Source organism: Zootoca vivipara, chromosome 7 (genome assembly GCF_965207765.1).
Source record: "Zootoca vivipara chromosome 7, rZooViv2.hap1.1, whole genome shotgun sequence".
NCBI lineage: Eukaryota > Metazoa > Chordata > Lepidosauria > Squamata > Lacertidae > Zootoca > Zootoca vivipara.
Genome location: NC_142590.1, coordinates 33,495,263 through 33,510,249, shown reverse-complemented (window position 1 = coordinate 33,510,249; position 14,987 = coordinate 33,495,263). Strand labels below are relative to the sequence as shown.

At 43.5% G+C, this 14,987-nt stretch overlaps 1 protein-coding gene across 2 annotated transcripts in view; it reads left to right on the top strand.

Moving 5' to 3' along the window:
• Window positions 1–14,987, top strand: part of IL12RB2 (interleukin 12 receptor subunit beta 2) — a 39,618-nt gene that overhangs the window by 3,278 nt on the left and 21,353 nt on the right. The window contains exons 2-7 of one of the 2 annotated variants that reach the window (XM_088673924.1): window positions 6,261–6,353; window positions 7,169–7,208; window positions 9,226–9,500; window positions 10,412–10,526; window positions 11,020–11,207; window positions 12,867–13,009. In XM_088673924.1, the coding sequence (XP_088530050.1) occupies window positions 6,296–6,353; window positions 7,169–7,208; window positions 9,226–9,500; window positions 10,412–10,526; window positions 11,020–11,207; window positions 12,867–13,009 (819 nt within the window). In that variant the 5' untranslated portion in view covers window positions 6,261–6,295. Of the gene's footprint in view, window positions 1–4,199; window positions 6,354–7,168; window positions 7,209–9,225; window positions 9,501–10,411; window positions 10,527–11,019; window positions 11,208–12,866; window positions 13,010–14,987 lie in introns of those variants that run through there. The other variant, XM_088673925.1, reaches the window with a different exon arrangement.

The following is a 14,987-nucleotide window of genomic DNA, read 5'->3' as shown; positions in this document are numbered from 1 at the left end:
AAAGTGGAGGAGTGGAGGAGTCAGAGGCATGTACATGAGCGGTGGAGATGAGGTCAGCAGCCTTATAACAGTGGAGGAAATGCCTTGCCAAAGAGTCAAACAGGTGAACAAGGCATGGAAACGCTCCACTTCATGCCTTGTGTGGAAGCAGCTCTCTTAAAGGAGAACTTGTAGGAGGGAATAGAGGCCCTTTCCAAAAGCTTTCCCCAAACGATTTTTTATTTTATTTTTTAATTAAGCAAGTCTTGAGCCAGTACAATAAACCAATCACACCAAATGGATAAGCCAGGTTAAATCTTGTTGCAGTGGATTCATGTTTCAAAAATCTCTAAATGGTGTATACAGTGTTTTCCCTTTTTTAAGACACCATCTTATAACTTTTTTTCCTCAAAAAAAACACAGGATGGCTTACTTTCAGTGGGATGTCTTTTTTTTTATTACTACCGGTACGGTTTACGGATCAGGGCGCTGCTGGGCTCTCTTGAGTGCTCGGCGCTGCATCAGCCACCCGTGGTGGGGCGGCAGGCATCCTTGGCCGGGCCAGACAGAGGCCGCTAGCTGCAGGGCGCTCCAAGCTCCTTGGCCGGGCCAGGCCAGGCAAGGAAGAAGCAGTGAGCCCAGCGGTGGTGGCAAGCATGGAAGCAGCAGGGACGGCGGTGGATGAGAAGGCGGAGTGCAGGGATGCAGCCAGCAAGGCGGGAGTGCGTTCAGCTGTTAAGCGGGAGCTTTTGGAGCGCCGCTTCACAGCTAATCGCTCTCCTGCAGTGCCGGCCGCATGGAGTGACCCTGTGAGTGGAGGTGCCTGTGGGGGTTGGTTTCCGCGGCGCGGAAGTATGGCTTATTTTCGGGGTATGTCTTATATTTCTCAAATGCTTAAAAACCCTGCCGTGGCTTACTTTATGACTACGTATTAAAAAAGGGGAAACAGGATATATATATATATATCCCCCCCAAAAAAAATAGATGAAATGCAGAGCCTACAAATAATGCATTATTTTTTAAATAAAAAGTGATGTGACAGGAGATTTGCTGGTGTTTGCCATTTCACAAATGATTTTGGGGGAGATGGAGGTGCTGAGCCTCCATTAATTTTGTCTTAAATAAATCTTTTTAAAGGGTCCCTAAGTGGTGCAGGCATAGGGCAGAGAGGAGCTCATTATTATAGCATAAACGCTATCCAAAAAGCATCCACCTAGTCTTCCCGTAGCTGTGTAACACTGCAAAATTAATAATAAATCCATGGAAAAGTCCCTGACAATGATGGGGAAGCTGCTCTAGTCAGGTGCTTCATGGCAAAGGACACAGCTGAAAGAGAGAGGGGGAAAAGGGAGATGAGCTTGCTGTGCAAAGCATGGCTGCAGCAAGAAGCAGGGGATGAGAGATGGTCAGCAGGACAAAGTGATGGAGGGATTTCAAAGTGAAGACTAGAACATTAAAGCTGCTATACAAATCAGAATATCACTTGTGTGTGTTTGTGTGTAAGACGTAGTCCAAGATTGGGGAATGTGGAAGATTACCAAGCAGGTTCCATTTTAGGAAATATATAGCTCTGAAAAGGAATGCTTCAATTTCACTGATCCCTTTACGAAGGATTTAGGCACTTGAAAACCCCACAGCATATCTTCTTTGTTCTCAACTCTTCCCCAATTTATCACAAATGTCACAATTTTAAAAATCATTTGTATGCCCACTTCCTTGTTTAATTCTCCTATTGATGAAATTAGTATTCCTGGCACTTGCAAATAATGGTTGTTGCTCCCACAATTTTTCTTTCCATAATAATCCCATTTGTGAAGAGTACTTTTTCTTTATTTTTAGGCTTCTATATTGTTTAGTGGGTGTGAAGAGAGAGGGGAAGAGTCTATGCGTAGATATATTTGAAGATCAGAGCAGCTTTATAAAGCTGCCGCATTATATTGCCCCACAACTGGTTTCTCACTTTCCCATCCCCACTCCCCTCTAATTTTTACATGAGGAAAGGACCATGGCCCAGTGGGGCAACATCTGCCTTGCATGCAGAAAGTTCAAGGTTCTGGGGTCTCCAAGTAGGGCTTGGAAAAGTGCTTTCCTGAAACCCTGGACAGCAGCTTCCGGTTGTTGAGCTTTTTTGGGGAGGATTGCACAGAGGTTTTTAGCTTCTCCCCCGTAACTTTTTGTATATGATAAGAATCCTGCGATCTACCAGGATCAGCCGGGGATCGACCGGTAGATCACAATCTACTGGTTGGACATCCCTGATGTAGGCAGTACTGAAGTAAATGGAGCCATGGTCTGACACACTTTAAGGCAGCTTCCTATGTTCTCATGGCATTGGTCGACTTGGAGACAGTATGGTACCCAGTAGGTTTCTGGATATATGGTTTCAGGCGAAGAGACATATGATTCTAAAGACAGAAATCCATGAATTGGTCCCCAATGGAGGAATTCCAAAGAGGATGAGGACTGCATTTGATATTTTCCGACTTAAACCTGTGAGGTATTTGCTTCACACCCTGCTCTCCCTCAACAAACTGCCTACATTAAAAACAGTTCTTGTAAAAAGGAATCACACTTCTTTCTTGTAAATGGCCTGGACTGATCACTCATCCATTTCTGAGTGCTTGACAGTAAAAGAAACTGAAAAGAAAAGCGATTCATCTGGTTTGCCTTGTTACATGACGTATCAACCTGAACAAGCCAGATAGCCACACACCATCTTCCAAAGAGACTGTGGGAACAAGATTTAGTGAAGAAACTTATATTCCTTCCTGATGGTGAAAGAAAAGGCTCAAAAAGAAGGTCCAAATTTCCTACAAACAACGATTTTCTACAGTGACTGTGGAGCTGGAAGCAGTCGGTAGTAATCCCACGAAGGTGATAGTTTTGTGCTGTTGTAGACAGCAATGTGTTATAGTGGCAGGGGCAGTAATATTTGCTGTGGAAGCACAAAGGAGAATACAAGGCCATCCTTATCTTCATTTGGGAAATGTTGGAGGATGTGGAAATATAAAATATAGTACATTATTGAAGTACTGCTATTGCAGAATACTTTTGTTGGCAAAATACCCTCCATTTCAGTGCTATTTTTCTAGAAAAAGAGTTGCCAGAACTCACCATGAACGCCTCCCTTGTTCTCTTAGAATGGCAATGGCACCCACTTGAGAGATGCTGGAACTGAGTTCCGGCGAGTTCCGGCTGAAAAAAGCCCTGCCCTATTTGGTTGCTCCTGCCTCCCTTCCCCTCAAAACAGCAGTCAAATGTTCAATGCCAGCTGTACTCAGTGACTGTATTGTCACCCACATGAGATGGCTTAGAGGCAGAGAATTGTTTAAGGAAATTCAAAGGTGATATAATTAAACCACCTTTGTTCTTGGCACACAAGCTATTTTCCTTTCTCTCTAGCTGGGCCTTGTAATTCTGAAACGTTAACAGAAATCTGTTAAATTTGAGCAGATGTGGGGGAGGGTGAAGCTGATATTGTACACACAGACACGCAAAGTGAGCGGTGTTGACTCTCTTGTCATACCAATTTAAAATCTTGGAGAAACTATCATGCCCAGAATGCCAGCATAACTGAAAACAACAGGTGGTGTATGGTTACCGTACATAAAAAGGAACACACTGCAGTGTAGCCAGAAGTGCCATTTAAAGCTTCTTCCAGTCACAGAGTAAGGTTTTTTGATAAGCCAATTCTTAATATATTCTTTTCTAAATGGTCACTTTATACTTATATTTTCCTTTTCACAATTTTTATATTGTAACACAAAATAGTATGGGGAACCATTGGTTCTCCAGATGTTGCTGAACTACCACTATCATCCTTCGTCATTGGCCATACTGGCTGGGGCTGATGCAAACTGTAGCCCAGGCACCCCCAAACTTTGGCCCTCCAGATGTTTTGGCCTACAACTCCCATGATCCCTAGCTAAGAGGACCAGTGGTCAGGGATGATGGGAATTGTAGTCCAAAACATCTGGAGGGCCGAAGTTTGGGGATGCCTGCTGTAGCCCAACAACTTCTGGAGGGCCAAATGTTCCCACCCCTATGTTCAATAGCTCATTGTCTGAAAACATTAATGGCACACATTTAGCTTTAGATCCATGTGGGCTGACTGAATTTTCCTTCTTGTTGATTCAGGTCAATTATACATTCACACTTTCACTGTCAAAAAGAGACCTGTGCAAATGATGATGATAATAAATACGAAAATCCAATTTGTTGCCGTTATCATCATTATTATTTATTAATTTTTTGAACTGCCTTCTAAATGTGACTCATTTACAAACGTACCATAAAAACAGCTTTGAATCATTAAAACAATAGTACCAAAAATAATAACTAAAGATAGATTTAGAAACAAAATGAACACCTAAAGGCACAGACATTTTCATCCAGCTAAAAGTGTTTTTCGAAAGAAAAATGTATTCATTTTTTCCCAGAAGGTATAGATAATGAACACCTGTTCTAGTTCAACATTACTAGTTAAGTTGTTACATTCTTATTGCCAGTTATATTACCTATGGCACAAAGCATATGAAAGCAGAAGTAATTTTGCAGACAAAAACAACTGTGGAGGAACTTTTCTGTTCGTACATGTGAGGGACAAGGGCTATCGTGAAGTCCCTCCCCTCCTGAGTTCCAGCCCAGCCCAGAGCGAGGCTGAAAAGAGGGAAAGCTCCAGCTCAAGTGGGGAAACAGGAAGTTGTGTCCAAGGCTCTGGCAGGGTAGAGGAGCCATCGTCCCAGGTGGGACAGGAAGGGGGAAGGAAGGGGGGCAGACCCATCCCCCCAACTCCGGAATTGCGCAGAAAGCGTCGGGGGAAGAGGATGGGTCTCCCCAAGTTGTTATGCTGGCGCAAGACGCACCAAAAGCCACTTGGAGGTTCTGATTCAAGCTGAGCAGATGTGTCTTTGTAAATAGCACTGCCGTTAACACTGTAAATACGCAGCACCAATAAAAAGATAAAATGCAGAGCTGTGTAGAGTCGTTACTCTGAAGTAGCCCACTCCGGCCACCGTGACAGTACAGAATTCTGCTGACCATACTCCCCAATTAAATACAGTATACATATGATTCCAATTGGATTCATTTGCACTTGCAATTCCTCTGAAAGATTCAAAGATCAATTCATGTCTATTGTACCTTTTCTTGTAATGTGCAATCTAAGTTATTTCAGCACAGCAAACAAAATAGAATGGGATTGCTGCTATTTAACAACCCTTCACAGTCCTAACCTGTCTCCACTATTCTTGCTCTTCCACCTCATAAACCTACGGAGGCAAACAAAACCCCACTTTTGCCCCTTGGCAGGCAAGGGATGGCAATCATTTCAATGGTTCCACCATATTTGAATATAGACCACAAGTGAGTAAACTACAGCAACCGCATCTAATGCAGCACTGGCACTTCCTTAGGGAAAGATTTCCCACCCAACTAACTGACAACAAATTAGGAGGATCCAGTTGTGTGTGTGTCACACTAAAGTCAGAAAGTAATTACTTTCATTTGCTTTCCAGAACAGTAGCTGTAGCTGGTCTTGTGTACAAAATTAATCGGTAAATATCATTAGACAGTAACCCCATTAAACCCAGTGGGGTTTATCACATGGGATTAGGGGGTTATCTGTGGTAGCCATGGTGAAAATGGAAGCAGGACAGTCTATATCCTGGATTAGTTAATCCAAAACATCTTCATCTCTGGGTCTGCCCACCACCAGCAATGTGGTTCTTGATAGAAGGAAGGCTGCCCATTGCCCTGACGCAGGCACCCTCTTTTCAGAGAGGACCTGTCAACTCTAACACTATGAGCAGCACATTTTGAAAAAAATCAGCAGTAGTATGTTTATCTGAGTTGATGCAAACCAAAGGCTGCTATGACCTTTGGTATGATTCTGTTTCTCAGTTTTTGTTTAAGCACTTGTGCTTCCAGAAGAGACAGAGAAGAAGAAGCATTTGGTCATGAACCAGAAAAGAAACCCGAGAAATATTGCTCATGAAAGGCAAATAAAATAAAATACAAAGAGCTGGGGAATCCCTAAAATTGGGCCCTGCTCCTAGAATGAGCTTCATGTTTTATTGTAACTGTCTGTTGTTTCTTGTAAAAATCCAGCTGCTCAACATTGCATTGAAAAGTCCCAGGAGCTTGGGATGTGGTGGTGGTGTTCTGCCTTACTGTTCTGAGAAGTAGAAAAGATCCCTCAACCCCATTACCTTTGATGAGTAGCTAAAGGGTTATTCCCCCCCCCCCTCACCAGAGAGATTTATTTGTTTGTTTTAAAACAGGGCAAGCAAACCCCAGCAAAAACTCATGCATCAAGATGTTCTTCACGGCACATGGTCCCTTAACGGTTTGGCTTTTAGTACACATGGGAATAGGTAAGTATTTATAGTGGCTTCACTGTTTGGGGTTGGGGGGGGGTCCTTGGTCCAAACACCCTCAGTAGGATTCCTAAACCTGGAAGTGTTTTGTGCGTAGCAGGCGCAAACCTGAGAATCTTCTCATGAAGATGCTCCTACCAAGTAAGACAATTGGCTCCCTTTGGCTCAGTACAGTCTACTCTGATCTACTGCAAGTCCCAACGGCTTTAGGCAGAGGTCTCTCTCATCACGTGCTATCTTGAAGGTTTCAGAGGTTAAGCCTAGATCCTTATGAATGCAAATAACATGGCCTGCTATCGCCACGATGCATAGTACCACCCCCAGTTGGGAGTGATGAGCATAACAACATAAGGAGTGCCTGCTAGATCAGGCCAGTGGCCCAGTTAGTCCACCATCTTGTTTTCCCAGTGGTCAACTAGACACCTATGGAAAGCCCGCGAGCGAGTCCTGAGCCTTCTCGCCTCCTGCAGTTTCCAGACCATAGCTGTCAAGTTTTCCCTTTTCTCGCGAGGAAGCCTATTCAGCATAAGGGAATTTCCTTTAAAAAAAGGGAGAACTTGACAGCTATGTTCCAGACACTGGTATTCAAATGCATACTGTCCCCAACCAACCTTTTATCAGGCTGCCACTAAATCCCAGTCGCGGGATCCTTTGGGGACTAGGCCTGCCACACTGTCTTTGCCAAGTGAGTTTCCATCTGTTAAGAAACCTTCCTCATTTGGGGGAACTGTATGTTCTGGGGAAAACTCTTCCTTTTATTTGAACTGTTCTATCAGAAAGCATCACATTTTCCTTTCCTTTTTTCAATCTAGGAGTACATTTTGGGAGCTCAAATACTTGCATCGAAAAACAGTTGAGTAGCATTGCTCTCTCTCGCTCTCTAACAAATATTCTGTTTATGTATTAGGCTAAAACATTGTTAAGAACCACTCATCAGAATTCCTAATTGTATATCACTCTTCAGCACCGATACATAGATTTACCTACTAGGAACTGCATATTGACTGTGGGGCCTATTGCTGCAGCAATTGTAATTGCAGATAAACAGACAGGCTGAATTATCTCTAAAGAACCTGCATTGATATTGACAAAGGAACTACTTAAGCCTTAAGGGATATGATTATTTCATTTTCCGTAATTGTTTCCAGCCATTTTCAGTTGTGTGTGAGAGTGTAGGAATCTGCCCTATGGCCATATATACCTTACAGTTTATTGAGAAGTCTACAATAAGACGGCTCATTTGTTGCTTTTGATCGCATGTAGGGGCTCATCCAAACTTCCATTTGTCCCACAGCTAGGGTTGCCATATTTTGAAGAAGAAAAAAAGAGGACACATTTGCCAGCGACTGGGGCAGGGGGTAGGGGATGCGGGAGCAGGGCCATGCCATGGTGGGGTGCGCATGGGAGTGACATTGGTGGTCACCAGAGTGAAGCAGGAAAATTCGGTACCAAAGGAAACTCCTCGGACATTTTGGCAAATTCAAAAAATCTACCCAGACAGAAATTTAACTCTGAAAAAGAGGACTTAGTCCTGGAAAAGGAGGATGTATAGCAACCCTACACAGCTTTCCCACAGGAAAACCCACTCTTTACCGCTGAATCAGAGCAAATGTCAGTCGGGTTTTCCATGCATTGACATTTGCTCCGATTCAGTGCTAAAGAGCAAGTTTTCCTGGGTGAAGGGGCAATGCAAACAGAAAACTGCTCAGACCCCCCTACCTAGAAAGCACAGGGCAAGCTGAAAAATTAATGGACAAGCCCTAAATTAATTCATTAGGATCAAATCACTGGAAAATATAACTGTTCAAACTAAAATGAGCACCAACTGTATTATTTCTGTATATACACTGAAAGAATTCACTTGCTCCCTGTGTTATAATTAAATAATGTCAGGCCTGCCAGGCACATACCGTATTTTTCCGTCTATAAGACGCCCCCGTGTATAAGGAACCGCCCTATTTTGGGGGACTCAATTTTAAGAAAATGAGGGGAGATGGCCCAAAGTTGTTGAGCTTCTCCCCCCCCCCCCAGCTGCAGGCAGGAAACACCCCCTAAAGATCGTTTCCCACGCACAGCGGCATCGGAGGAAGTTGCGCTCCCACCAACCGGCTGGCTGGCGGGCGCACCGCTTCTCCCCCCCCCCCAATGCCACTATCCATGTATTGGACAACCCCCGTTTTTGACATGGTTTTTGAGTCAAAAAACCTTGTCTAATACACGGAAAAATACGGTAGTTGTAGAAGGGATCATTTCCCCTTAATCTCCCTTCTTCACAAGGCTCAGCCGCCCTCCAAACACCATGGAATCTGGCCGAGTGACACAGGAGTTCATTGCAAGGGAAAAAGACACCTGTAGGTGGGGTTTTTCTGATCGTGTGCCTGAATCTAAACAATGATGGAAGCAAAAGCAGCAGGCATGCTTTTAGCACAGGGTTGGGGGTGTGCAATTAGTTATGTAAAAGGCTAGAGAAGAGGACCTGGAAAGCCCAGACCTGTGTCTAGAAAGCGCAGAACAAAGTTAAGTGTGGGTGCTGGGGATTCCCTGTGACGAGGATGAAATCGATCCCACCATTCTGCACCTGATCAGTCATCTGAGAGAGGGAGTTTTCTTCCCAATCACAGCATGCTGGACTGGCAGGTTTAAACCCTAATTCTAAAGTTTAGCAGTACATGGTGACAAAAATATCCTTTCATTGGGGGGTAACAGCTGTCAGCATCAGGATGGTTGCTCCAGACACCCTGATTTAGAACACATTTCTCTTACCATATAAAGGCAGTAGGTGAAGCAATTTTCCATTGCGGTATCCGAAGCTGATTAAGTTTCCAACAAATTATTGCAGCACACAACATGTTTGTTTCCTGCATTACAGGGGAGGCATGAATGCTAGTAGCACAGTCGTGTCCAATGGATCAACTGTGATTCTGTCCTGCTGGATAAACAACAGTGGATCATCTAGCAATTTGCAGAACAAACGTACAATAACTATTTTACGCAACCACACGGCAGTAAACAGCAGCTCTGGCTCTTGGGTCAGTGCTCACAGTTCACAGCACACATTTGGGGAGCAGACGTTCAAATGCCAATGGAGTTCTCCGCAGAAACCAAAAGGAGTGCTCGTATGTGGAATTTACGTCAATGTTGGAAGTAAGGAGGTGCTTTTGTCTGTAAGTGTTTTGCCGGTGCTCACAGACAATATGTGTGTGTGCAAACAAATATATGTATATAACAGGGATGGCAAAATGGCAGCAGGGATGGCAAAATCAAGAGACTCTGGTGCCTTTCGGTCAAGAGCTTTCATTTACTGAGGAATGGAACGTTGTGTCATAGAAACATGAGGTATTATTTTTTCCATATACTTCTTTTTTTAAAACCCAGTGGGGCTTTACACAGAGACATCCCTGGATTGCGCCCAGCAGCACAATCCAGCTAGAAGTCAAGCATTTATAAATCCCATTCTAAATTAAAGAGATTTAAGCCAGTGATTTACGTACTTTCCCAATGAAATCAATGGGACATAGTTTGGGGTGGTCATTCCATATTTTTCAGACCTGTGTAAAGGGGGGTATTATTTTTTCAGCTATTTTATTCTTTAGTAATATTATATTGTGCACCAAACTCTTCGCATAAAAAGGGCATCAGACTCAGGGCATTCCTCTCCCTAACTTTTTCTTTTTGCAATAAATTTACTTTTGTCATGCATAATCTGCAGCATGACTTTCCTCAAGGCAAAATTTTTGTGGCAGGGAGAGAGTTTTACAAGCACTTTTGTACCAGGCAAAATCTGATCATCTCTAGATATCCAGCCCCCCCCCCCCTTATATCATTCATTCATTGATGGACTCTGAATCATGCTTTAGAACTTTGGGTCAGCAGCACAATCCCATTTTACACTTTCTCCTAATAAAAATAATGAAATAAGCAAATATGAACTCTTTGCATACATGTAATCTACAGGCCCATTTAATTAAGAATAAATGGATAAATACAAGTCCTAGATGCCAAAGGAAGGATTCCTATTAACAGATATTAAGCCACTTAAGTTGTCTCCTTTTAAGTTCATCCAGCCCAGCCCAAAAATATACTCTGCATTCAGCATGGAAAGGATGGAAGTACCATTTGCACTTGGGATAAAGGACACTATACCTACCTTGATACTACCTATACATTACAGTAAGTCTCACTTGTGTCTCAGTTTTTACTGTATTCCTGTTCAATTGCACCTGCCTGTTGCCTGAGTTCTTGCTACCGTAACCTCCTAAAGTCCCACCACCAGCAGCATATTGAACTTGTGCTGGAAACATGACTCTTTGTGAAACCATCTGGGTTAGTCCTTCACAAATGGACTTGCACATATTGTTTTGTACTGTTTCCTTCTAGGATTTTCTCGCTGCTTTCTGAACTACTTTGTGGGTTGCTAATTGTGTCATCTGCTATGGTCCCAAGTCGTGGACCTAAGCAGCTCTGGGTTCAGATCATGTAATCTGCAGCTAAACAGAAGTGTCAATTGACTGTATACTGTATAATATAACACTAAGCAGTATTCCATTAACTGTCACACAATGTTTTATGGGTGTGGAATTATTCTAACCTCAGCAGCAAAGCAACATTCTTTTAGGGTAGAAAAGGGGTGGCATTTTCATCCAGGTTTATCTTTCTATTGCAGGCTAACAAATGGAACCACCAATGAAGCAACAGTATGGAAAGAGGAAAGGAATCAAAATAGCTCATATGGCTCAGTAGAGCTCAGAGTGAAGTTGAATTTTGAGTCCACTTATACAGTTGTTATCAATGCCACCAATGGACTGAGGGAGGTTTCTTCCCAACCAGTTCAATTCACATTAATAGACATAGGTAAATGCCAGGAATTTGCCTCAATTAAATTCATATTATTTAGCTGGCACTCCAAAGGCTTTCAAGAGAGTATTTGTTTGGGTGCAATTTCCTTTCACCCGCCAAAAAGCCAATGAAACAAAAGAAGCCTGTGCCAGAATTCACTTGGTCAGTGGCAGAGGTGCCAAATAAAATATTTTTTTGGGGGGGATAAGCCCCACCCACACAATCAATTACAAGACACAGCACACACACACTATTGAATGCTGATGCCCATCAACTTTGGGGTTGCCTGGCCCCCTCAAATATTTTAAAAGTAAAGTTACCCCTGACCATTAGGTCCAGTCACGGACGACTCTGGGGTTGCGGCGCTCATCTCGCTCTATAGGCTGAAGGAGCTGGTGTTTGTCTGCAGACAGCTTCCGGGTCATGTGGCCAGCATGCTCTGGTGAACCAGAGCAGTGCACGGAAACACTGTTTACCTTCCCACCAGAGCGGCACCCATTTATCTACTTGCACTTGACGTGCTTTCAAACTGCTAGGTGGGCAGGAGCTGGGACCGAACAATGGGAGCTCACCCTATCGCGGGGACTTGAACCACCGACCTTCCGATCGGCAAGCCCTAGGCTCTGTGGTTTAGACCACAGTGCAACCTGAGCTCCTCTCATATATTTTAGGGGAGTGCAAAAGGATCTTGCCCACTAGGCGTTGGCTCCTATGGTGGTGATTGTTTGCAGGCTCCCACTCTATCACAGTATATCAGAAATAGGAGGGTTGTGTGCAGCTTCTGTGGTATAGGACACAATTGTTCAGAAATGAAAGTAAATGCTGTATACAGAGAATGACGTATTAAACTCGGGCCACGGTTGAGTAGTCAACTTGTGAGAACGGCAGTACTATGAATCAGCCCTGACTCACACACAAAACACTGAATCACCTTTTATTTTATTTTATTTTATTTTAAAGCTGTGATTGCAGAGTTCCCATATGAATGAGTCGTGTGAAGAGTGAGGACTTCACGTAGTGGCCATATTGCTTAGCATGTTTTTGAAAAAGCACATGGTGGCAAACCTGCCTTTTCCCATTAAAATCTGACACCCATAAAGAGAAAAAGAGGTGCTGTTTATCTTTTAGATTTGTTAGACACCTGTACTCCTAACTGTCCCAAGTAGAGAGATAGTTAGAATAATAGGTTATCTTCTAGATAGTGATATATAGCAGTGGGAATAAAGAACAGTTGGAGGTGAAAATGCACAGGGGCTAATGCATGCCAGCACATATCAGCATTTTACCAGTCAGTCATTTGTACTTGACTGGGGCATCTGTTATTTTATTATTATTATTATTATTATTATTATTATTTGGGCGGGGGGAAGGAGCTGGACCCTGTCCTCTTCTTTGAATGAACATGGTGAAGGCTCCCCATGTAAAACAGCTGACCAGGCTGGTCCTAGCACAGCAACAGGAATGGACTCATAAAATAGCATACATTGCTGGACGCATTATGTTTTCACAAGCAGTTCCCAATCCAGCAGAGGGGTCTGCAGCTCATTCCTCAAAAAATAAGGATCACTAGTATAAGCTTTCTGTGTATGGCTACTGGCAATTTCAAGAGTACTAATCTCTGTGTTTTCATTTATTTCATCGCATTCAAATGTATTTTTGGTCACCCTAAATCAGTGAAGCCGCACGCACCCGTGAACCTCTCAGTGGCATTTGATGGTTTTGATGCAAGAAACTGCAACATTTCGTGGCAAGATCAACAAGAGGCACAACACTTTAGATTAAGATACCAACCAATGAACAGCAACTCTTGGACCATGGTAATGTTTTCTAAATGTATTCTTATATTACTAATGTGGCAAAACGCCTTGGTTGTTTACAAATTATTTACAGCAATGTAAATTCCTCTTTCCATACCCAACCTAAGCAACCCATACTGAAGGAATTAAGAGCATGTTATACGGAATTATTTTTTGGATATTTATCTCAGAATTTCTAGACTTGGAATATCTCCCAGGACAACCTGCTCATAGATGATCCTGAGTATACATACTTGCCTGAACACTGCAAGGATGAAAAAGAAGCAGCATAGAAAAATATGATTGGTGTGTACACAAAGCACACACTTCTGATTCTGCAGTCATCCTAGTTTCAAAAGAGGCAACTTTGTATAGACTCACAACCCAGTTACCAACTTAGATCATACTTCTAAATGGATTTCTACTAACAGAAGCAAGGAACCTAGAAGTTTCTGGGCTCTGGGCTCCTCCATACATTTATTCGCCATTTTGTAAGCCTATAGATAATACCGTATTTTTCTGTGTATAAGACTAGGTTTCCCCCCTTTAAAATAATGTCAAAAATTAGGGGTCGTCTTATACACGGGGCCATATACCCCAATTTTCTTAAATCTGAGTCCCCCCCAATAGGGGGGTCGTCTTATAGATGGAAAAATACGGTATGTAAATCTTGCACTCATAGAGTTCCTCATAGTAAAAGCAGTAGTGCATTTAGAGAAGAGCTTTGGGCTGATATCCAGGGCCCCTGTTAGCAGAAGGAAGAGGAGGGCCCCTAAACACAGAAGGGCTGCCTTAAAACACTCTTAAGGAAATGAAGTGAAGTCCATTACCATCTAAAGCAGGGGTGGCTTACCTTGTTTGGACTCCAACTCCCATCAGCCAGAGCTAGCATGGCCAATGGCCAGGGACGACAGAAGCTATATGTCTGAAGTGCCACATTCCAACCACCCCAATGCAAAGAGATGCCTCCACCAGGATCATAAGGTCTAAAATCACCTAAATGCACCACCAAGCATAAGGTAAAAAAGCATGTGATTCTCCAGGTGACAGTGAAAGAAATGACCTCACAACCTGCTGTTCCATTCAACTTTAATGGGTTAATGAGGTGCTAATGGCACCAACACTGTTAATTACTCCTCAGTTGAACACACCTCTGAAGAGACAGGATGAGGCCTTGTGGTAAAGGAGATGCAGCATTCATTCCATTCAGCAATTAGTAGTATATAGTATAGTATATAGTCCTGCCAACCTAGCAGTTCGGAAGCACGTCAAAATGCAAGTAGATAAATAGGAACCGCTACAGCGGGAAGGTAAACGGCGTTTCCATGTGCTGCTCTGGTTTTCCAGAAGCGGCTTTGTCATGCTGGCCACATGACCTGGAAGCTATACGCCGGCTCCCTCGGCCAATAATGTGAGATGAGCGCGCAACCCCAGAGTCGGTCACGACTGGACCTAATGGTCAGGGGTCCCTTTACCTTTACCTAGTATATAGTACACTGGTACCTCGGGTTAAGAACTTAATTCGTTCCAGAGGTCCGTTCTTAACCTGAGGTACCACTTTAGCTAATGGGGCCTCCCGCTGCCACTGCACAGCCGCTGCGCAATTTTTGTTCTCATCCTGAGGTAAAGTTCTCAACCTGAGGTACTACTTCTGGGTTAGCGGAGTCTGTAACCTGAAGCATCTTACAGAGGTGTCTGTAACCAGAGGTACCACTGTACTTGTGGTCCTGGCTTGGCCCTAGCACAGTGTTTCCCAAATTTGGGTCTCCAGCTGTTTTTGGACTACAACTGCCACCATCCCTAGCTAGCAGGACCAGTGGTCAGGGATGATGGGAATTGTAGTCCAAAAACAGCTGGAGACCCACGTTTGGGAAACATCAGCCTAGCATTTGGTTTAGAAAACAGTGCAGCTCCCCTGCGATGTATATCTGGACCATAAACTAATTGCATCCGCAGGATGGCTGGGGTTTCTTTCTATGCCTGTGCAAAGAACCCTTCT